Below are 23,743 nucleotides of genomic sequence, written 5' to 3'. Positions count from 1 at the left end.
AACAGATTTAGGAAGTACAAGCCCACTTTTGACACTGACGAGTCTGCATGTGCACTTTCATCACAAAGTGATCAGGATTCTTTCCCTACCCCCCTGTCACAAAAACCCCCTTTAGGGGTCTCCATGCGTGCACAAGCAGAAAGAGGGTCCGCATGCGGCGTGGAGGGCAAGGGGAGAGGGAGAGGAAGAAAACCCTACAAGAGGAGGACCTGATTATTAATCTTTCAAGTAGGTCCATCTCTGACATTGAAAGAAAGTACTTAATAAAGGTCTAACATTTATTCCCACTTGCCCATTTGATGGTTTCCATTGGAAACAAGATTTATGACGATTTAATCTTAAACTGAAAGAGTACTATCCTCAGCAAGCCAGAGACAACATGTACAAAGGCCCGATACAGAAAAAAAATCAACTTTTGAGCCTCAGTCATGTAACGCCTCTATAAAAAGTTTTACTAGGCTTTTGGACCATGAAATAACATCCCAACAGAAAATCCAATAAAAATCATATTTTAATCTTTCTAAAGCTGAATTCACAGCCCTTAAGAATTTAAGTAAGGATCAGTCTATTATTATTTGTGCAGCAGCTAAATAGGGTGCCATGGTTCTCCAAAATATATCAGATTACAAAAATGAAATATATAGGCAATTAGGTGATACAGCAGTCTACACTAAGTTAGACTGTGATCCCACTGCTCTGTATAAAGAAGAACTAGACAGTATATTGAGAGATACCATGTCAGATGGCCTATTGGACAGTAAAACAGGACTAAATTTGATCACTTATTATCCGGTTGTCCCTTTAATTTACACGCTACCAAAAATACATGTCTCTACAGTCTCCACCTGGCCGTCCTATTATATCGGCAAGAGGGTCATTATATAGCATAAATTCACAATATCCGGATTACTTCAAACAGCCACTAATCATGAAAGAATCATCATTTCTAAAGGATACAAATTCACTGTTGCAGAAATTACAGGATTTAAAACAATTACCTACTACTCTACTTTTATGTACAATTGATGTGGTGTCGTTCTACACAAGTATACCACATGAGGATGGCCTAAAGTGTATGCAAGAATTTCTCATCAGCAGTGATAATTACCATGGACCGGACATAAAGCTTTATATTCACCTTTTGGAGAAAACGCTCATGCATAATTATTTTTTGTTTGACAATTCCTTTTTTTACAGAAGAGGGGGTGCGCAATGGGTTCCCATGTGGCACCTTCTTTTGCCAACACGTATATGATTTTTGTGGAGAAACTTCTATTCACTAAAACCCAAACTTCAATCAGCATGTTTTGTTTTTTACTAGTTACATAGACGATATTTTTGTTTTATGGTCTGGATCTCAATCTGACTTTATTTCAACTATGCATAAAATTAATTTGTTACATGATCATATAAAATTTGCTTTTGAATGTAGCCATGCTACAGTGCATTTCCTTGATGTGAACATCACATGGACAGGATCCACATTTGATACTTCTTTGTACAGCAAACCAACTGATTGCAATACACTTCTACATGCTAGCAGCCATCATCAGACATTACTTATCAAGAGTTTACCTTTTTCACAATATCTGTGGGTCAAAAGGATCACAAATGACCCCATTAAGGCAGAAGAGGTCATTAACAAAATGATGATTAAATTCATCAGCAGAGGATACAAGTTGAAAGATCTACAAAAAGCAAAGGCAAAAGCATTACTTCAAACGACTGCAACAACTGAAAATGAGGACTCTAAGACTAATAAAAAACAACAGATGTTATTTATTAATCACTTTAACACAGGGAGCAAACTTGGCAACACTGCAACCAAAAAATTATGGCCAATCATTAATACTGACCCCACCCTTCCAGCTTTTAAAAATACTAGGGTATGCTGGGTTACAAGAGGGGTAAAAACTTGAAGAATTGGCTAGTCCACAATGATGTTTCTGGATATTCTGTGAACCCTAACACACACTTTCTTACTAAAAAACCGGGGTTTCTATATGTGCACGGGATGTACAATGTGCCTATACCTTGAAACTGGTCCTGATGTGGTGCATCCACACTCTGGCAAAAGAATCCCCATTAGACATGTACAGACTTGGTCCAGCAAATTTGTCATCTACAGTACATCATCAAGTGCCCCTGTGGACTCATGTATGTGGGAAAAACCACCTGTACATTAAAGGTGAGGATGGCCCAGCACTGGACTGCGATTCAGCAGGCACTAGAAGGAGAGGATGTAGACCAACCCGTTGCTAGACATTTTTGTGAACATAGACATTCGTTGGCTACCCTCACCTATAAAGCGTTCGACCAAGTACCGATGTCTAAGAGAGGAGGAGACAGAGATAAGCAACTTTTGCAGCTTGAAACTCGCTGGATCCATAAGATGAATACCGTTGCACCTTTTGGACTAAATGAGACTATCTTTTGCTTGTTTTCTTTGATTATGCTGCCTTCTTTCATCATCCTGTTTTTCTGTCTTTTTCTCACTCGTTCATTTATATTCTTTTCTCCCCCTTTTTCATTCCTCTTGCCCACCAAAAACATGCCCAAAGATTGGGACTTTGTTTATGATACATATATATCATACATAGATATATTCATATATATACATATTTTTTCCTTGTTTCTTTGGTGTAGCATGAGCATGAAAGTATACCCACATCTGGTTATCGGATGGCCTCCATTTGGATCATCAAGTGTACTGTGATATTTGAACTTCAGTTACTTACAACCATACAGCACTGAATGTGCCCGATCTCGTCCGACCTTGGAAGCTATACAGTGTCTGGCCTGGCTAGTACAAGGATGGGAGACCTCCTTGGAATACCAGGTGCTGTAAGTCAACTATACAGCGTTCTACAGTTTCGTTTCCATTATTCCAATGGTTGCCACCGCAACCATAGGCAATTGCTTTCAATGTTCTTTTTATCATCAGTATAAACCACATTTTAGGCATTATTTTTTTTGACATTGCTCGCAGACTTGTTTGCGCCATGATGGGTTTGCATCATTTTTTGTAAGTGTGGTTAGAGCGTATGTTTTATTGGCTCACCACCAGTACATTTCATATAGACTGACTTTTCTATAGTTGATACTTCAGACACTTATTGTGTTCATTTCCATTCACTAGCACAGTGATTCTCTGAGATATTTTGACACTATTGGCTTCATATTAGTACAGTTATCGCTTTCCCTTATGCAGGCGTTCTGCATGCCTGCGTATACTTTTTCTGTTACTTATCTTTATTATGAACGTCATTCTTTATGCTCTGTTTCTCTATACCTATGAAGCTGTGTCATATATTGATTTTGTTTCCCTGTCTATTCCCTGGTATTTTTCACCCCACCTCATCTGGTGTATTATTTATATCTGTTTTGTTTTTATTCCCAGCCCACACATCACTTTGTCATTCTGTTATTGTTTATTTATTTTTCTCACAGGATTGTATCATGTATGTGTCCATCATGGCCGCAGACTCCTCCCACTGGTCTGAGTGTCTGTGACTTGGCTGAATGACGACAGCAGGCAGCGTCAGGCTCCATTGCCGTGTGACGTCATCATGCACGCTGGAGTGCAGGGGACGCATGCTGATGACGTCATCTGCCGCGTGGCACCGACCGGGTTGCAGAGGAAACAGTTGGGCTGTAACTAACTGCTATGCTTGTATAAAGGTGTCTTTCTGTTTACACTGAGTTCTTGATAAAAGTCTAAGCGACTGAAACGTTGAGCGAAAGCGCCCTTGGTTGGCGTTATTCTTTATTACAAGACCCGTGAGTGCCGCTGTGTTTTGCATATTACATATATATATATATATATAAAAAACACACACACCAACTGGTGGCACTCTGTGGCAAGAAAGATATCACATCAGCCGGTATTTGTACTGCATTGATCTCATGAGTGCCGGATTTTGGATAGATTATATATATATATGGGACATTGACAGAATTTTCATAGTTTGGCCTCTATTCACCACCACAATGGTTTTGAAAAGAAACAAACAAGATGTGCTTTAACTGCAGACTTTCAGATTTAATTTGAGGGTAATTACATCCAAATCAGGTGAACGGTGTAGGAATTACAACGGTTTCTATATGTGCCTCCCACTTTTTAAGGGGCCAAAAGTAATGGGACAAATTAAACAATCCTAAATCAAACTTTAACTTTTTAATACTTTGCTGCAAATCCTTTGCAGGCAATTACAGCCTGAAGTCTGGAACGCATAGACATCACCAGACGCTGGGTTTCATCCCTGGTGATGCTCTGCCAGGCCTCTACTGCAAATGTCTTCAGTTCCTGCTTGTTCTTGGGGCATTTTCCCTTCAGTTTTGTCTTCATGAAGTGAAATGCATGCTCAATCGGATTCAGGTCAGGGGATTGACTTGGCCATTGCATAGCATTCCACTTTTTAGTCTTAAACTCTTTGGTTGCTTTTGCAGTATGCTTCGGCTCATTGTCCATCTGCACTGTGAAGCGCCGTACAATGAGTTCTGAAGCATTTGACTGAATATGAGCATATAATATTGCCCGAAACACTTCAGAATTCATTCTGCTGCTTTTGTCAGCAGTCACATCATCAATAAATACAAGGGAACAAGTTCCATTGGCAGCCATACATGCCCACGCCATGACACTACCACCACCATGCTTCACTGATGAGGTGGTATGTTTTGGTTCATGAGCAGTTCCTTTCCTTCTCCATACTCTTCTCTTCCCATCACTGTGGTACAAGTTGATCTTTGTCTCATCTGTCCATAGGATGTTGTTCCAGAACTGTAATGGGTTTTTTAGATATTGTTTGGCAAACTCTAATCTGGTCTTCCTGTTTTTGAGGCTCACCAATGGTTTACATCTTGTGGTGAACCCTCTATATTAACTCTTGTGAAGTCTTCTCTTGATTGTTGACTTTGACACATATACACCTACCTCCTGGAGAGTGTTCTTGATTTGGCCAACTGTTGTGAAGGGGTTTTTCTTCACCAGGGAAATAATTCTTCTGCCATCCAGCACAGTTGTTTTCCGTGGGCTTCCGTTGTTGAGCTCTCCAGTGCGTTCTTTCTTTTTTTTTTTTGTAAACTCTTTTTATTGAGCAAATCACAGAAAAAACAGTACATTCCAATATTCAAAAATAAGGATTAACACATAACATACTTTTATAGTGGGAACTGTACTATTTCAGAATAATAATATGATATAGTAGAACATTTTCTCATTATAAAAAAGAGAAGGAATACAGAAGCAAGAGAAAGATCTTGCAGCAACGGTGTGGCAATCCGTTTAAGAAATAGAGAAAAAATAAAGAGGAAAAAGGAAAAGAAAGACTTTAGGAAAGACAAAGGAGAATAAGAGGAGAAGAGGGTGGGCGGACTCCATATAGGATCACTTTCTTTCAGATTAAACATATTAGAGAAAAAATATAAAAGGAAAAAATTAATTGTTAAATGGAGAGGAAACATTTTCGTATGTCAGCCAAGGAGACCATATTTTATCAAAGGTTTTGGATGTATTACGTAATAAAGCTGTCATATATTCCATCTTGTATATATACCAGATGCGTGATAATATTGCCTGCATCGGAGAGGGATGAGGGTTTTTCCAATCCGCTGCAATTTGGCAGGTCATAGCAGACACTATATGTCGGAATAACCTATTCTGACACCGGGACAGAGAAGGCAGACCCAAGGGAAGTAGAAAATGCCGAGGATCAGAGGGAATCTTAATATCAAAGAGGTGCGAGAGGAGAGCAAGAACCTCCTGCCATATTCTAGATAGTTTGGGACAAGTCCACCAGATATGCAAAAAACTGCCCTCTCCACCGCAACCCCTCCAACATCTATCCGAAGCATCGGGAAACATTGCTTGTAGCCGCGATGGTACATAATACCATCGGTATAGCAATTTATAAACATTTTCTTTAATTTTGACGCAAATAGAGCTGGTGGCAGCATTGTCCCATATCTCCATCCAATCCTCAGCATCTATAGGGTGTCCCAAATCTCGTTCCCACGCTAACTCATGAGGGTCTCGATTAGAGCTTACTTCTTCCCCTAGTAAGGAATAAATAGTAGAAATAAGACCCCTACGTTCTTTATTTTTAAGAATGTTCCAAACAGTTGATTTGGCCACACCTAATGTTTTTGCTATCTCTCTGATGGGTTTGTTTTGATTTTTCAGCCTAATGATTGCTTGCTTCACTGATAGTGACAGCTCTTTGGATCTCATATTGAGAGTCAACAGCAACTGATTCCAAATGCAAATGTCACACCTAGAATCAACTCCAGACCTTTTACCTGCTTAATTGATAATGACATAACGAGGGAATAGCCCACACCTGTCCATGAAATAGCTTTTGAGTTGATAGTCCCATTACTTTAGGCCCCTTAAAAGAGGGAGGCACATAAAGAAACAGTTGTAATTCCCACACCGTTCACCTGATTTGGATGTAATTACCCTCAAATTAAATCTGAAAGTCTGCAGTTAAAGCATTTCTTGTTTGTTTCATTTCAAAGCCATTGTGGTGGTGAATAGAGGCCAAACTATGAAAATTCTGTCAATGTCCCAATATTTATGCACCTGAGTGTGTGTGTGTGTGTGTGTGTATATATATATATATATATATATATATATATATATATATATAGTAGAAGCATAAAGCTGCACACATTGTTATTGCTGGGGTGCACAAAGTCCCACTAGCAACCCAACAGCAAAAACTTTCACGATTTGCCACCAATATATTCCATGTAAGGGAGCACTCACCAGGCTAATATATCAACACGACAGAAGGTTTCCTTTTAAGTATTTATTCCATGATGTAAGTCGACGTTTTGCTCCCACAGCAGGACCTTTCCCAAGACCCCAAGACTCCAGAAGCAGAGAGACCCAATAGGATATGATATATATATATTTTTTGATGAGGTTTTAGTGGATTTTCTTTGGACCTGTTGTATAGTTAATACATGTTTTATGTATGTTTAATGTTGTTTGTCTAGTTCGTTGCTATGTATTTGTAATGGTGATGTTATTTCCATGTTCCCATGGTTACTCATGCTTGGGATTTTGCATAGCCTCCCAAACACCATAGCTGTAGTTTTTCTATAGCATATTGGTATTGCTTCCATCCACTAGAGAGAGCTCTATTGTTTCTCTTACTGGGAGAGGTTGTTATTATGCCCCGCAGTTTGTGCTAGTACCATTAAATAAAAATTATACTTATGGGATTTTTTGACTGTGCACGGAAGGTGACTTCCGGTTTAGCGTAGTGGTGCGTTCCACAGTGTGGAACGCACGCGCATATTGTTATGCCAACTGATGATGCAGGTGTGTCATTTCCTGTGTCCGTGACATGTGACTTCCGGCTTGAATGTCAGCGGAGACACACGTGGAGTGGTATTATGGTGCTGAGCTGATTAGAAGTGAGTATAAGGTCATAGTATGACTATTACTTGGATTAATAATAGGACATTGGGTTTGGCGCGAATAACGCGGTGTTTGGGGGGGTGTCTTGTCCCTTGTATGGGTATTCATGGCGGTGGTGGTTAGGTATGGTTCTCTCTGCTTCTGGAGTCTTGGGGACCTGAGAAAGATCCTGCTGTGGGACCAAAACATCGACTTACATCATGGAATAAATACTTAAAAGGAAAAATTCTGTCCTGTTGATATATTAGCCTGGTGAGTGCTCCCTTACATGGAATATATTTTATATATATATATATATATAAAATCTCTAATGAAAAACAATGGTGTGGCACTCGGCAGAAGGACGACGACTCAAAGTCCATTTTACATCAACGTTTCAGTGTATTGACACTTCCGTCAGGGTATACCGGATCATTGAAATAAATATATATATACACACATACACAGTCGGTTCAAATCCCGACGCCAGCTTGTAAGTATATTCAACCCTCCCCTAGGGGTTAAATAACCCTAAGACTTGAGGGGTGGTGCCTAACCCTAATCTCCCCCCCCCCCTTCCCGTAGCCTAAATCTAACCCTCCCAGGAGGTGCCTAACCTTAAGTCCCCCTGAGGGTGCCTAAATTTTAAAGCCGTGACTCAGGATTCCGCATCATTATTAGTTTTTATTTAGAAGGTACCACAAGGTATTGTCTGGAAGGTTTTTTCCCTATGGTGCAGAGTAAAGCAGCACGACCATATAAATATGTAATTAAGTTTGCCATAGTCACAGAGACGTAATTATATACCACCAAGGTTGAAAGCTTAGCAAACCTCGTCTTAAGCACTAGGGAGTCTGATATCTCTCACCCAAGACAGGTATCACTATAAATAAAATGGGATCTGAACACTGCACTCTGCTATAGTTTATATAGAGAAGCACTGAAGCCAAGTGATGTGTACCATTTCCGTAGATGCCATCTAAAAAAGATCAAGTGAGTGGTGATGATCCTAAATTCCGCTATAGCCATTTCATTTCTGGACTACAGGACAGCGAAACAAAAGCTAGTTCCCTGTAGCCTTCTCTACCCATGACACTACTGTGCCCTCACCTCATCTCAGCCAGGCACAGTCCAGATGACCTAAGGCTGGAAAAGAGATATGGCAAGAACTTACCTTTTGTTATCTCTCTTTCTTCGAAGTCCATAGGGTTGACCTTGGGGTATAGCAGGATCTGGATCCACGGGCACCACGCAGTTAAAGCTCTATACCCCCTACACCCCGCCCCCAAGCCACAGGCACCTCAGTTGGTAAGTAGCAAAGGCAGGAGGAGGAAAAACAGAGAGAAGGAAGACTGGAACACACAAGAACCATACTCACAGAAAGGGAGACTGAAAACTGGTGACCAGCCAACACAGCCAGTACGGGCGCCCTGTAGACCCTATGGACTTTGAAGAAAGAGATAACAAAAGGTAAGTTCTTACTGTATCTCTAATTTTCTTCTTCAGGGTCCATAGGGGGTCCACAGGGTTGTCATTGGGTATGTCCCAAAGCAGTCCAATTAAGGGTGAAGATGCTCCTGTGCTGAAAGGAGAAACCGGCGCCCAAAGGAAGCATCCTGAGAGGCAAAGGTGTCAAAAGCATAGAACCTCAGAAAGATCTGGATGGAAGACCACGTAGCCGTCTTACACAGCTGAACAGTCGAGGCGCCACGGCTAGCTGCTCACGAGACAGAGTAGAATGAGCCTTAACAGAGGCTGGAACAGGCAAGCCTTCCTATGTATAAGCCTCAGAAATAGCCAAACAAAGCCATCTAGCCAAAGTTTGTTTGGATTTCACAAGAGGGGTTGGCCTGCCATCAAATAGGACAAATAAGGAATACGACTTACGAATGGAACTAGAGCGGTCCACATACATTTGGAGAGGCTGGACCACATCCAAGGAGGCCTCACCAGCCGAGAGGTCAGGTGACTGAAAGGCCGGCACAACAATTTCCTGATTAATGTGGAATTTGGAAACCACCTTAGGAAGAAAACACCAGGACGACGACAGGAAAGCGCCCCTAATTGTGACATCCTCCTGGCCAAAGCAATCACCAGGCGAAAAATAGTCTTAACAGTCAACCACTTGAGTTCCACCGACTCTAGCGGTTCAAACGGAGTACCCTAGAGGGCCCGAAGTACTACCGTCAAATCCCAAGGAGCCATTGGGGGAACAAAGGGAGGCTGAATCCTGAGAACACCCTGGAAAAAGGTGCAGATATCTGGTAGTGGAGCTATCCTTCGCTGGAACCACACAGATAGTGCAGACACATGAACTTTCAAAGATGCTAGGCGTAAGCCTAGGTCCAAACCAGACTGAAGGAACGCCAAAATCCTAGAAACACAACACTTGAGGATCGTAGTTTCTCGTCTCACACCACTGAAAATAGGTATGCCACACTCTGTGGTAAATCCTGGTGGAGGCAGGTTTGCGCGCCTGCAGCATTGTGCTGATGACAGAGCTAGAGAAACCCTGGGACCTTAAGATGTATGTCTCAAGAGCCACGCCGTCAAAGACAGACTACCCAGATCCGGGTAAAGGCAGGGACCCTGAGACAACAGGTCCGGACGATGAGGCAGAAGGAACGGAGCGTCGATGGAGAGACTCCGAAGATCTGAGTACCAAGGACGTCTGGGCCAATCCGGAGTCACCAGCAGAAGCGTGCCGAAGCCGTTTGAATTTCCGAAAAACCTGAGGAAGTAGGGATATCGGAGGGAATAGATACACCAACTGGAAGGTCCATCTCATTGACAAGAGCGTCCACCAGGCTTGTGTCGGCATCTCTTGTTCTGGACCTGTACATGGGCAACTTGTGATTGTGACGGGATGCCATGAGGTCCACCTCTGGCAGTCCCCACAAGTAGTTGAAACACTTCTTGGTGACGCGACCATTCCCCTGGGATGCACATCGTGACGGCTGAAGAAGTCCGCCTCCCAATTGAGGATTCCTGGAATAAACACTGCAGAGATGGCTGGAAGGTGTTGACACCTCTGTCATAGCTGCTCAACTGCGAGTGCCCCCTTGATAGTAGATGTACGCCACTGGTGGTGTTGTCGTACCGAACCTGCATGGCGTTTCCTTGAAGAGCATGACCTGACAACTGGAAGGTCCTGTACAAGGCCCGAAGTTCCAGAATGTTGATCGTGAGAATTGCTTCTTCCGCTGTCCAACAGCCCTGAAGTGAAAGTGTCACTGCACTCCAACCCCGGAGACTGGCATCTGTTGTGAGAAGAACCCAATCTGGGATCCAAAAGGGGTGACCCCTGGTGAGATGAGATGTCTGAAGCCACCAAGCTAGAGACAGGCACACCTCTGGAGACAACACCAGCATCTGAGTCCTGATCCGGTGTGGCAACCCGTTCCATTTGGATAGAATCAGCCCCTGCAGGGGCCTGGAATGGAACTGGGCATACTCCATGTCGAACGCTGACACCATGGACCCTAGAACCCTCATTGCCGAGTGAACAGACACCTGGCAACTCTTCAGGCAAATGCGCACCCGCAGTTGTAGGGAGAAAATCTTTTCTGGGGTCAGAAAGATCCTTTGCTGATGAGAATCCAGAAGGGCTCCCAAATGAACCATCCTTTGTGACGGAATCAAGCAGGACTTTTTCCAATTTATCAGCCACCCAAGCGATCGTCAGGTGTAGATGTTGTAGCTCCGGAGAGCTTGCCAGCAATAGGAGGTCGTCGAGATACGGTAGAAGCCGTATACCCTGGCTCCGTAGATTGGCAGCCATAATTTTGATGAATACCCTTGGAGCGGTCAAATGGCAGTACTGAAACTGGAAGTGGTGCTGTCGTATAGCAAACCGCAGATACTGCTGGTGTGAAGGCGCTATAGGAACATGGAGGTAGGCGTCCTGGATTTCCAGGGAGACCATGCAATCCCCAGGCTCCATAGCCAGAATGATGAAACGCAAAGTTTCCATCCTGAATTTGGGCACTCTGAGGAACTTGTTCAGCAACTTTAGATTGAGGATAGGCCGATGAGACCCAATGGGTCTCTGAACCAGAAACAGAGTAGAGTAGTAACCCGTGCAGCGTTGAGAAAGCGGAACGGGAACAATGACCCCTGCTTTCGGAACGGGAACAATGGCTCCCTGAATCTGCGAGGCCTTGGTCTCGTCCGGAGGAGGACTCGTGCAGAAAAACTGTTGGGGAGGTCTGTGATGAAAGGAGAAGCGTACCCCTGGAGAGACCACTTCTCGTACCCAAGCAGCTGTGGTGGTGTTGTACCAGCACTGGGTGATTTGAAGAAGTTGGCTTCCCACTGGGATCCCCCAGAGGGAGGCCCGTCCCATCAGGAGAAAGGTTTATCCTCAGGTTTGGAAGTAGGGCGTCTAGCACTCCAAGCTTTTTAGGCTTAGGGGCGGCCTTGGTTGCCGACTGCCTCGGGAAGGACTGACTCTTGGACTTTTCCTTGAGAACTAAAGGACCAAAATGCAGAGGTCCTAGCCTTAGAAGGTACAGCTGCCGATGGTAGAAAAGCTGACTTAGACTTTGCCAGGGTATCTACAATTTTGTCCAGGTCTGGGCCAAACAATAACTCCCCATTGAAGGGTAAGGCCTCTAGGCCCTCTTGGAATCTGCATCCGCTCTCCAAGAACGTAAACACCAAGAACGGCGAACAGACACAGCTGCGGCCGAGACTCAAAGTCAGAAGACTGGCATCCAAGGCCGCTTCACCAATATAGTAAGCGGCATCTCTCATCTGTCCCACTAAAGCTCTGTGAACCTCGGGAGCTTCCTCAGGAAAAGTAACTTCCAGCACATTGGCCCAGCTCTCAATGACTTTAGCCATCCAGGAGTTTACTAGGTGACTGCCAGGGCTCCATCATATGATCAGTCAGCTGGTCAGAGAGGAAAAACTGCTGAAGTCACTTTTGCCTGTTTGAAATTCAGGTATTTGGATTTAGGGGCCGGTGCGTCATCCTCTATATCAAGAATGGGTCGCACCGCCTTTACCAATACCGGCACATTAATAGAAGATTTAGATTCTACTTCCCGGAGAGGAGAATCTGAGTCAGAGTCCTCAGGCAATTCCCCATCATCCGAGGACGCATCAGAGTCTTGACAGTTGCGTAGACTGGGACGACGGAAGAGTGCGTTTAGACGCCTTCTGAGGCTTGTCACTCCATGGCATAGTTTGAATGGCTGAAGATGAAGTCGCCAAACTCTGGAGTGAACTAGAGAACACATCCACCGAAGGTGGTTGTCCCTGAAACGGAATGACAGACTGCTGAGTCACCGGAGACTGTATAATTATATATATATATATATATACATACATATATATATATACATATACACACACACACACATATATATATATATATATATATATAAAAATGTAACCCCGTATATGGACTAACCGTCTGAGGCCCAGGGGAAGACTGCAATAATTGCGGTATACCCTGCAATGGGAGGATGGCTGGTTGGGTTAACCCCATATTGGGGAGGAGAACAGCTGGGACCGTGAGGCGATCCGTGATGGAGGCCAGCACCTGAGAAAACACCGCCCAAGGAGGGTCCTGTCCTGTAGTTGGAGGGACCAGGCAACTGATGGCACCTCACAAACAGCCCATCCTGTGATAAATCCTCCTTACTGACCCCTGCAACGCAGCGTCTGCATGAGAACAGAGTGGGAGCAGTGGAGCGATCAACTTCCTCATCAGACATGGCTGACTATATAAATATAAAATCTATTGGGAAGTCCAGTGGCTCACCCCTGGCGAACCCACAAGCATGCAACACACAGGTCCACAGATCTAATACAGTGTAGCACGCAACTGTATTTGACAGACCTCACAAATACTTGAATTTATATAAGTGAGATCAGAGAAAAGCCCTTCCCCCACACACCTGTCAGGGCTGTAGGAGAAGGAAAGGGATAGGTACAGACTGATAGTATTTAGAAATAAAGCACAATCAGCACTAGCAAGTCACATACAATGCAGAAAGTAATACTCACTGCACCTCGTCACTACAATCAACCTGCCCAGATTAAGTGTCTAGGAGGGCTATAGTGCTGTGTACGCTGTCCTAGCAGGGCGAAAGGTACACAGGGGGACTGGTCCACGCGATGCCCGAGAGATCTGCGTTGCCTGCGAGAAGATAGCCGCCAGAGACCTCAGAGGGGGAGTGGCTCAGCGACACCAGACCCGAGCGGAAAGGCGCGCTGAGCTGAGGAGCCGCTAAACAGGGAAGGCTGCCTCCCCTGGCTAGCAATTAACCCCCCGGGACGCTGACTCCCGCTGCCGGCATAGTTCCCTGGTGGACGCGCAGGGTATGGGGGGCCCACCGCCACTGCTAGCGCCTCCGGTCTGTCCCCAGAGACTGGAGGCAATAGACTGCCTTTACACGCGTATCACCGCAGTGATTCCAGACTTACCTGTTTCTGTCGATCCAGCAGCAGTCTTGGGCACCGCAGAGTCCAACAAGCACAGACTCTGGGGTCCCACTGCTATCCCCAGATCTGTACTGGTGTTGTGACACCGGTGGGGTACAGGAGCGGCAGCTTGGACGTCCAATGGACAGTCAGACGCTGACGCTCTGAAGTCTTTAAAGTAAAATTTAAAAAATTCAAAAATAAGCTTAGGGGCTGCTAATCAGACCCCTGCGCTAACGGTGACCGGACTCTGGCCGGGCACCAACTTAAACGGAGGTGCCTATGGCTCGGGGTATAGAGGATGGACCCAGTGCTTTAAAGCTTTAACTGTGTGGTGCCCGTGGATCCAGATCCAGCTATACCCCAAGGTCAACCCTGAAGAAGAAAAAGGTGGTGGTAGACAATGAGCAGTAGGGTAATAGCGACGAATAGTTTGTGTTTTCCCAACAACCTTATCTTCCAATTGGTGTCATTTATTATTATTACCATAACCTACTATCTATATCTCTCTACTATAGAATAAAGTAGGTTTACTCCAACGTGTGAGAGATACTTAGATTAAAAAGCAGCACACTGAAAAGTAGAGAAAGCACTGGGCACCATTCTGTAGCAATGCATGGATAATTACTTCAACAAGGTTGCAAAAGATAATTACTATACAAAACAATACAACTGTTGAACACAGATTTGGTAAAAGCATTTTTAATTTTACATACACCCAGGTTTAGTCATCATCATGGCAACCCTGAGAGTCACATGAACCAGCAACATAACCATATGCTCCGAGGACACTGCCCTACTGGCAATCATACATGGTGATGTGTCACTGCCCATTCTCCTGTGAGGGATTCTTCAGAGCATTACTCTCCTTCTGGACTCTTCTGCTTTGAATCATTGTTTTTTTTTAATCATTGCAAGCGATTACTCTAAAAACCCATTCCCTGCACAGCTTGTGTGTTACCCCCTGATCCATGCCGACACCCTGCAGAGTATTGCTTTATGGACCCTTCAACAGCACAGCCCTGCAGTATGTTGCCCAATATCCTTGCTATTCATCTGCTATTTTGTGTCCCCCAGAAGAGGGCATCTGCACAGCTCAGGTCCAGCATTTCCCGCTCTAGTTCCTCTTCATCAGGGAATCTCTCTAGGACAGAGAGGATCAGACCTGAGGGACTGCTGTCATACCGCAATACGTCCACATTATCCCCTGTGAAGACAAACAGGATTGTGCATTTGACATATGATCTGCAACCTTATGGTCACTGAGACCGAGCGATATGTACATGTCACAGCCCTGACAATGCATCAGCCTGTTATAGATTTAGAAAGCACACGCAACCAATTGCATTTAAAAAAAATTGAAAATCTGCTTATATTTATAAAATGATTTGGTTTTGCCTAGCTCATATATAATAAATGCCTAACCCTTTCAGTGCTAAGAATGAGTTGGACTCATCCTGCACATATAACGATGAGTCCAACTAATCTTTAGTGCACATGGGGAGCAAAGTAATAAGAACAATACTTACCCATCCCCCACTAATATTACACAATAACTACAGATTGTGGTGGAGTAGCAGCAGCACCACTTCAAAAAGTAGCTCTGTTTAACAAAGTCGAGATTTGAGAGTCCAAAAAAAAGTCATTGAATTAAAACTAGTCAAAAATGAACAAAAAAAAGACAGGCGTGTACTTTGCCAACATTAGGGGTCACCTTCTGGTACTTGGTAGTCCTATATATATATATATATATATATATATATCCTGATCAGTTTATCCTGTTTTTAAGTTATGCTCTGCCATATATTTCTATGTATACTTTGTTTTTCTACATGTCTGCCACATTAATTTTTATTTATGTATATAGGGTTTATTGTATTCTCTTAAAAAATCAATAAAAAACGACTCAATGTAAAACATTACGGGTCTCCAAGAAAAGGACTTGACAGAAAGAAACTCCTTTTTTCAGTGAAGACTACTGTCCGAAAAACTGTCAAAGAACAAAAAATTGGGAAAACTAATTACTGTAAACATAAACCTTAACAAAGAATGAAAAGGAGAGAGGACCACTGGTCACCTGACAGATCTTCCATTAACACCTTTCTAACCAGTGACTAAGGTGCTGAAACCAACAATGTCAGTTATGCTTGTAAGGAAAAAGAGTCCTGCATTGAGAGTCATTATGTCAAATTGATTGTGAGCACCAGTCTTTGCAAAGCGCTGTACGCGAATGATGGACGCCCTCCAAGGGACACATTGTAATTTGCAAGTAGAACGCCTAAGGAGCAGAATGTGGCTACAAGTGACATTAGTTAGAGCCTGAACTGTGTCCAACCTTTCCCATTTATTACACTGGGGTGGACAAATCCAAGGACGGGCAATTTCATTACACATGTGTGAGGATTCCACAACATTAGTTAAAAAGGTAGTAGTAATACACAGCACTGCCAAAACTGCATGAAAGATTAAAGAGACCTTACATACTGAGCAGATAGCCAAGGTTTGCATGATATGTACATCAAAAGGACAAACTTAAGACCCCAAGACACAGAAGGGTATTTGAATGGAAGTTGAATATGGCTAACAGCCTGGAAGACACTGTGAATGTACAGGTATAGGGTTAGCTGCCTTTGGTAGATACCTGAATTGTAATGGAGAATAGGCTGAGGCCATTACCCTAATCTTACTGCAGAAAATTGATGATCTGGAAGATGGCCACTGTAGGAACATTTGCCAGGTGTGGTAATATCTGTAAAGTAAACTGACCGCTGGCCTTAAACAGAGTGTTCACAAGTCGAGCTCAGGGAGGACAGAAACCTCCCGTGGAGCAGAAGGGCATGGACCTACGTTTTCCAAATTTGAGATTTAAACGCTAAGCAGTTAAGTGGAGATTGGGGTGATGGGCTGTTCCTTGAGTGGGTTGGTCTGACAAAAGAGGAAGTTTCCAAGGCTGGCTTTCTGACATGTTGCAAAATTGTATGAATGGCTTCCATCGTGAACCTCTAAGTAAGAAGTGCTATAGGTGGAAAAATAAACCAAATGTAAACTGCCACAGAATGCCCAGAGCATCAACAAATGCAACCTGCATGTTCCATGTTCTAGAACACTATTGTAATCAGTAGTGAAAGACCTACGCAGATAACCAATTCCTATAAGACCTCAGTATGCAGTGACCATTTCAAGGGAATTTTATTTCTCAACTTTCCAATCCCAAAATGAATACCACAGATCTCAGGTATGTGATATTTTGTTCATTGTATATTTGACACCTTTTCAGTGCGCTTTGATTCTTGATGCCAGCCTCTTGGTTTAAATATGCAACTGCAGTGATTGTCCAATTTGTACTGGAAATGTTCTACCTGCGCCAAACCTTTCAGGGTAGGGGGCTTGGTGTAAAGCAGCCGTTAAGCAACCTGGGTCCCTTCTCAGTTAACAGGATATTAATGAAAAAAAAAAAAAAAAAGCTAGAGACCAAGCTATAGCTATGCTTATGGCGCAAATACATTCCACGGTTAGGTAGGGAGAAGATGGAAAGAGATATAAAACAGAGATAGTGAAAGAGAATAAATGCCTAGAAAAAGGTATTATATTTATTCAAATGCAAAATATTAATAAAATTGTTGTATAAATAACAATAAATACCAGGTAGCAGGAAGTGCATGAACAACAAATATATAAGAACACAATTGAAACCAGTAATAAATGTATATTGTGCTTATGTGTATTTATCCACAAAACAGAATGCATCTACTTGTGATGCAAAGAGTTAAGCCTAAACCAGGGCCCTGTAATCCTTTTAAAACAAAGACTGGCATGCAAAAAACTCCCCGCTGTGATGTTATCAAGTAGCCCAATGACTGGAATGTGTTCCATAAACAGTTAAGTTGCATACACACTGTACGATCTGTACCACCAACGACTTGAAAGTTATCTTTCAGTGAAGTCATCCTGCCACATCTCTGGACAGGGAAAGGTGACAATACCGTGCAGCTTAAGACAAATTGTTCCGTTTATAAGCAATGTTGCTCCGTCTCCTGTAAAACGGAGTATAGTAATATGCCTGTAGAAGCCCGGAAGGGTGAAACTGGTTTGTATACTGTGTGTTCACAAGGATAGAGCGGAGAATCCCAAACAATAAAAACAGCTGCACAAGCCGGACCGGAAGCGGCCTCTGTGCGTTCCACAGTGCGTCCCAGCAGTCAGGAGTGTGCAGACACACCAGGTACAGAATGCGCACCAGAAGGACGCAGAGTGCCGCACACTGTAGCGCAGGCAGCGACGAAGGAACGGGGAATCTACCACCAGAGGAAGAAAAGACCAGGTAACGCCAGAAAGTTATAAGCTCTTACTATTATACTCCGTATTACAGGAGACGTAGCAACATTGCTTATAAACGGAACAATTTGTCTTACTGTTTATGGAACACATTCCAGTCATTGGGCTACTGGTTAACATCACAGCGGGAGACAAAGGCTTTTTTGCATGCCAGTCTTTGTTTTAAAAGGATTACAGGTCCCTGGACAAAATTGTTGCCGTTTAGGCTTAACTCTTTCCATCACAAGTAGATGCACTCTTTGTTTTGTGGATAATATATATAGCTATATAACACACATATATATATATATATATATATATATATATACATACACACACACACACACACACACACACACACACACACACACACACATATATATATATATATATATATATATATATATATATATATATACACACATACATACATAAAAGGACAATATACATTGCTTTATTACTGGTTTCAATTGTGTTTTTATCATATATTTGTTGTTCATACACTTCCAGCTACCTGGTACATATTGTTATTTATGCAACAATTTTATAAATATTTTGCTTTAGAATAAATAGAATACCCTTTTCTAGCCATTTATTCAGAGCGCAAATTTTTCTCACTATCATAATTCAATTGAATACGTTATTGAATAGTGACAGGAGGGACTCCCGAAGCTATTCAATACACTGCGCTGTGTGGTCGGAGAATTGCCGGTTAACGCACTTAAACAAGGGTGTTAAGGTGAGTTAACCGTCATTCTCTGACCAAAGTGCCGTGCACGCGGCTGCTAGCGCAGCGCTATGCAGAAAAACTTCTACGCGCCCGGCACTTTGGTCGGACTTCTCCTTGCATCCCCAGGGGGGTGCGAGAAGAAATCCTTAGCGCGACCAAACAGCGCAGTGTATTGAATAGCTTCGGGAGTCCCTCCCGTCGCTATTCAATAGCGCGTTCAATTGAATTTCCCCCTCTGTTCTATATCTCTTCCCATCTTCTCCCTATGAGCGCCATAAGCATAGCTATAGCTTGGTCTCCAGCTTTTATTTAATTAAGAACATTTCCAGTGTCTGTGAGCCAGAAGTATTGATCATAACATTGGAATGTTTATTGGAAAATGATACTACTGCTGATATATGTGAGTGGATGGATCCTCAACCTTGGACACTTCCTTTTGTCTACTACCTGATAGATACACTCTGTTAGGAAATTCAGAGTTCTAGATCCCAAGAGATATTGGACCTGATTCAGATTTGGGAATAGAGTAAGATAAAGCAAGTAACTCTGTAACTGGAAAAACCACGTTGCAAATACATAATTTCTTTTGCATATGGGGTAAATACCGGCTGCTTTTGCATGTAGCCAACAAATGCTGGACAGCTTTATTTTTACACTGCAATTTAGATATCAGGTTGGACAGACCCCTCCCAACTAAATCTCTCTGCACATTTTACATCTGCCCCACCTGCAGTGCAGCAAGGTTTTACCAAGATGCACAGTTACTTGCTCTATCTTACTCTATTCCCAAATCTGAATCAGGCCCTTTGTTAGCTGCGGGACAAACCTTAGGAAGTGGATTCAACATTCTACTGATGTTGCAGCTTTATTTGGTGCCATAATGAAAAAAACACATCAAGTCCTCACTATGTGGAGGCTCTCCATCACTGTCTCCTACCCTACACATAGGCGTCATTGATCATCTCTGATCATCTCTGCCTACTGCCTTACATTAAGATGGCTTCATGCAAACAGAAAAGGGTTTCCTGCTGCAAATCGAATAAGGAACCCCTTCTGGACTTCACCAAGCCTACATGTAACATCTGTACCCAGCAATCCACCCTCTTTTTAATTAACCCCCAAAGATACAAGAGTACACTGTGACCCCCATCTGTTGTTTTACAGCTTCTTCCTCTGATAAACTTCCTGCAGCAATGCTAGAAGAGAATCCAATGACTCACCAGTTCTTCGGATTGTTTAAGTCTACACTTCAGCAGACTACGAAACAGGTGTCTGCATCTGCTAACGTCTCTCAAGTAGCATCTCACTTTAGGTGAATTAATTAGCTGTGATTCACAGCAACAGCGATCACAGATGGAAAAGAGCCAAAGTCAGACAACACCCCACTGTTTCGTCTCCAGATTCTGAGGGAGCGTTTCATTCCTTAAGTGAAATATACTTTGATGAGGCCGCTCTTCCTGGATTATGATTTTTCAAAGGATGAGGATTCCTCTGCACTCCACTACTCCAGAAAATGAGAAGACTGTTCTGAGGCAGAGGTTCTCAAACTCAGTCCTCAAGGCACCCTAACAGTCCAGGTTTTAAGGATGTCCATGCTTGACCACAGGTGTTTAATTAGTACCTCAATCAATTTGATTTAACCACCTGTGCTCAACCATGGATATCTCTATAACAGAGGTTCTCAAACTCAAGGCCCCCATACATCAGAGATTGCAAATTGCACGATTGCTGCAATCAATCGATTGTGTATGAAAATCTTTCCCTTTTTCAATCGATTGTGGCAATTCTGCAATCGATTGAAAAAGGGAAAGATTTTCATACACAAATCGATTGCAAATTGCACGATTGCTGCAATCAATCTCTGATGTATGGGGGCCTTTAGTCCTCAGGACCCCACACAGGTAACATTTTCCAGATCACCCAGCAGGTGCACAGGTGTATTCATTACTCATTGACATTTTAAAAGATCCACAGGTGGAGCTAATTATTTCACTTGTGATTCTGTGAGGAGACCTGGAAAATATGCACTGTTTGGGGTCTTGAAGACAGAGTTTGAGAACCTGTGCTCTAACACCTGAACTGTTGGGGTGCCTTAAAGACCACTTTTGGGAACCTCTGATCCAAGGAGATGCTGGCAAACTCTCAATGGAAGCTTCCAAAGTGGATAGAATTCCCAGGGCCTCATTTATCAACGAGTTTTATCATTCACAACTCATTGTGTATGATAATGGTGCTCCAGCCAATCAGCTCCCAACTATCATCTGTTTGATAAATGACAATTGGGACCTCAGAATACAAAAAACAAACAAACAATCCAGTCTTCCCTGTGTTTAAAGTCAATTGTGATAAAAATAAAAAAAATCAAACAATACTCCAGAGAAAGAAGCAACAGAAATTGAACTTACCGGATAGTTATAATCCATTAGGAAAGACTAATCACAAGTTCCCAAAAAATATGAGATATGGTAAGAACTTACCTTTGTTATCTCTATTTCTACAAAGTCCATAGGGTTCCACAGGATACCTTGGGGTATAGGTGTGATGTCAGTCATCGGGCACCATAGAGTTAAGCTTTCAGCCTCCCAGGATGCACTAGGGTCCCCCTTCTATACCCCGCCCCCGAGCCAAGGCACCTCAGTTAGTTACCAAGCCATAGGCCGGAGGAAGAGAAGGAAGAGAGAGAAAGAAGATCTGGATACACACAAGAATCACACTCTCACCAGAGGGAGACGGAAAAACCGGTGACCAGAACAAAGCCCATCTGCAGCACAGGTGCGAGAGGGCGGGAGTTCAGTGGAACCCTATGGACTTCGTAGAAATAGAGATAACAAAGGTTCTTACCATATCTCATATTTTCTACTTCAGGGTTCATAGGGTATCCACAGGATACCTTGGGGATGTCCCAAAGCAGTATCCTTTAAGGGTGGGGACGCTCCTGTGCTGAAAGGAGAATCCGCCGCCCGAAGGAAGCATCCTGAGAGGCGAAGGTGTCAAACCTGTAATACCTCACGAAGGTATGGACAGAGGACCACGTAGCAGCCTTGCAGATCTGGACTGCAGAGGCACCACGTCGAGCTGCCCACGAAGGACCCACAGACCTAGTGGAATGAGCCTTCAAAGAAGGAGGAACCGGCAAACCTTCATGAAGATAAGCTTCAGAAATAGCCATACGGATCCAGGCTGCCAAAGTTTGCTTTGAAGCAGGCCAACCCTTTTTACGGAAGCCATAGAGGACAAACAAGGCGTCCGACTTCCTAAACGAAGAAGTGCGGTCAACATAAGTCCTTAAGGCCCGCACAACATCCAAAGTGGCCTCACTCACTGAAAGGCCAGGTGAGTTAAAGGCCGGAACAACTATTTCCTCGTTAACATGAAACTGGGAAACAACTTTGGGAAGAAATTCAGGCCGAGTGCGGAGCACTGCCCTGTTCCCATGAAAAATCAAGAAAGGGGGTCTACAAGAAAGAGCCCCTAAATCAGAAACACGTCTGGCCGAAGCAATGGCCAGAAGGAAAACAGTCTTACCTGTTAGCCATTTAAGATCCACTGAGCCCAGTGGTTCAAACGGCGGTCCCTGGAGAGCCCTCAGGACCACAGCCAAATCCCAAGGCACCACAGGTGGAACAAAGGGCGGCTGAATGCGGAGAACACCTTGCATAAAGGTGCGCACATCTGGGATTGTAGCAATCCTACGGTGAAACCAGACAGGGCCAAAACCTGTACCTTCAAAGAAGCAAGGTGAAGCCCATGATCTAGTCCCGCTCGTAGGAAGGCGAGTATCCGAGACAGACGAAACTCCCGCGGTGCATAACCTCTCGGTCGACACCACTGGAAGAATGTATGCCACACGCGATGGTATATCCTCGCGGAAGACTGTTTCCGAGCTCGTAACATGGTACGCACCACAGAGCTGGAAAACCCCCTGGACCTCAACATGACTGTCTCAACAGCCACGCCGTCAAAGACAGCCGAGTCAGGTCCGGGTGAGCACAAGGACCCTGCGACAGAAGGTCCGGTCGTAGCGGCAACCGCAGAGGACTGTCCACGGACAGACCCTGAAGGTCTGAGAACCAGTGCCGTCTGGGCCACGCGGGAGCTATCAACAGGAGCGTCCCTCCTTCCTGTTTGAATTTCCGGATTACCCGTGGAAGGGAAACCGGAGGAAACAGGTATGCGAACCGGAACGTCCACCGGACGGACAGAGCATCCACCAGAGACGCCTCTTCGTCTCTTGTGCGAGACCCGTACACCGGCAACTTGTTGTTGTGCCGGGACGCCATGAGGTCGATCCCTGGAAGACCCCACTTGTCCACCAGCAGTGGAAAAACGTCCGGGTGCAGGGACCATTCCCCCAGATGAACGTCCTGGCGACTGAGAAAGTCCGCCTCCCAATTTAGCACTCCCGGGATGAAGACAGCTGATATGGGCGGAAGATTGCGCTCCGCCCATACCAGGATCCGAGACACCTCTACGAGAGCCGCCCGACTTCGGGTTCCTCCTTGCCAGTTTATGTAGGCCACGGTGGTAGCGTTGTCCGACTGGACCTGCACTGGGCGACCCTGGAGAACCCGATGTGCCTGCTGGAGAGCATTGAAGACCGCACGGAGTTCCAAGATATTTATCGGAAGTTCCACTTCTGTCGGAGTCCACCTGCCCTGGAACAAGTGTGGACCCGAAACAGCTCCCCAGCCCCGAAGACTGGCGTCCGTTGTCAACAGGACCCAATTTGGTACCCAGAACGGACGACCCTTGCCGAGATGGGTCGTCTGCAACCACCAGGCAAGGGACAGGCGAACCTCCGGGGTGAGCACTATTGTCTGGGACTTTAGAGACTGAGGCAGCCCGTTCCACTTGGACAG

At 44.1% G+C, this 23,743-nt stretch overlaps 1 protein-coding gene and 1 pseudogene across 1 annotated transcript in view; one reads left to right on the top strand and one right to left on the bottom strand.

The window, feature by feature from the left end:
* The first annotated feature begins 2,732 nt into the window (after positions 1-2,732).
* LOC148530714 (5S ribosomal RNA) lies at positions 2,733-2,851 on the top strand (annotated as a pseudogene).
* Positions 2,852-14,526: 11,675 nt separating this feature from the next.
* The window catches only part of DPP3 (dipeptidyl peptidase 3), an 83,894-nt gene continuing 74,677 nt past the window's right edge, over positions 14,527-23,743 (bottom strand). The window contains exon 17 of the mRNA XM_088468335.1: positions 14,527-15,047. Coding sequence (XP_088324461.1) covers positions 14,893-15,047 — 155 coding nt within the window. The 3' untranslated portion in view covers positions 14,527-14,892. The remainder of the gene's footprint in view (positions 15,048-23,743) is intronic.

This window comes from Taudactylus pleione, unplaced genomic scaffold (assembly GCF_031769625.1).
Source record: "Taudactylus pleione unplaced genomic scaffold, aTauple2 ptg000085l, whole genome shotgun sequence".
NCBI classification, from domain to species: Eukaryota; Metazoa; Chordata; class Amphibia; order Anura; family Myobatrachidae; genus Taudactylus; species Taudactylus pleione.
This window is presented reverse-complemented; position numbering and strand designations above follow the sequence as displayed.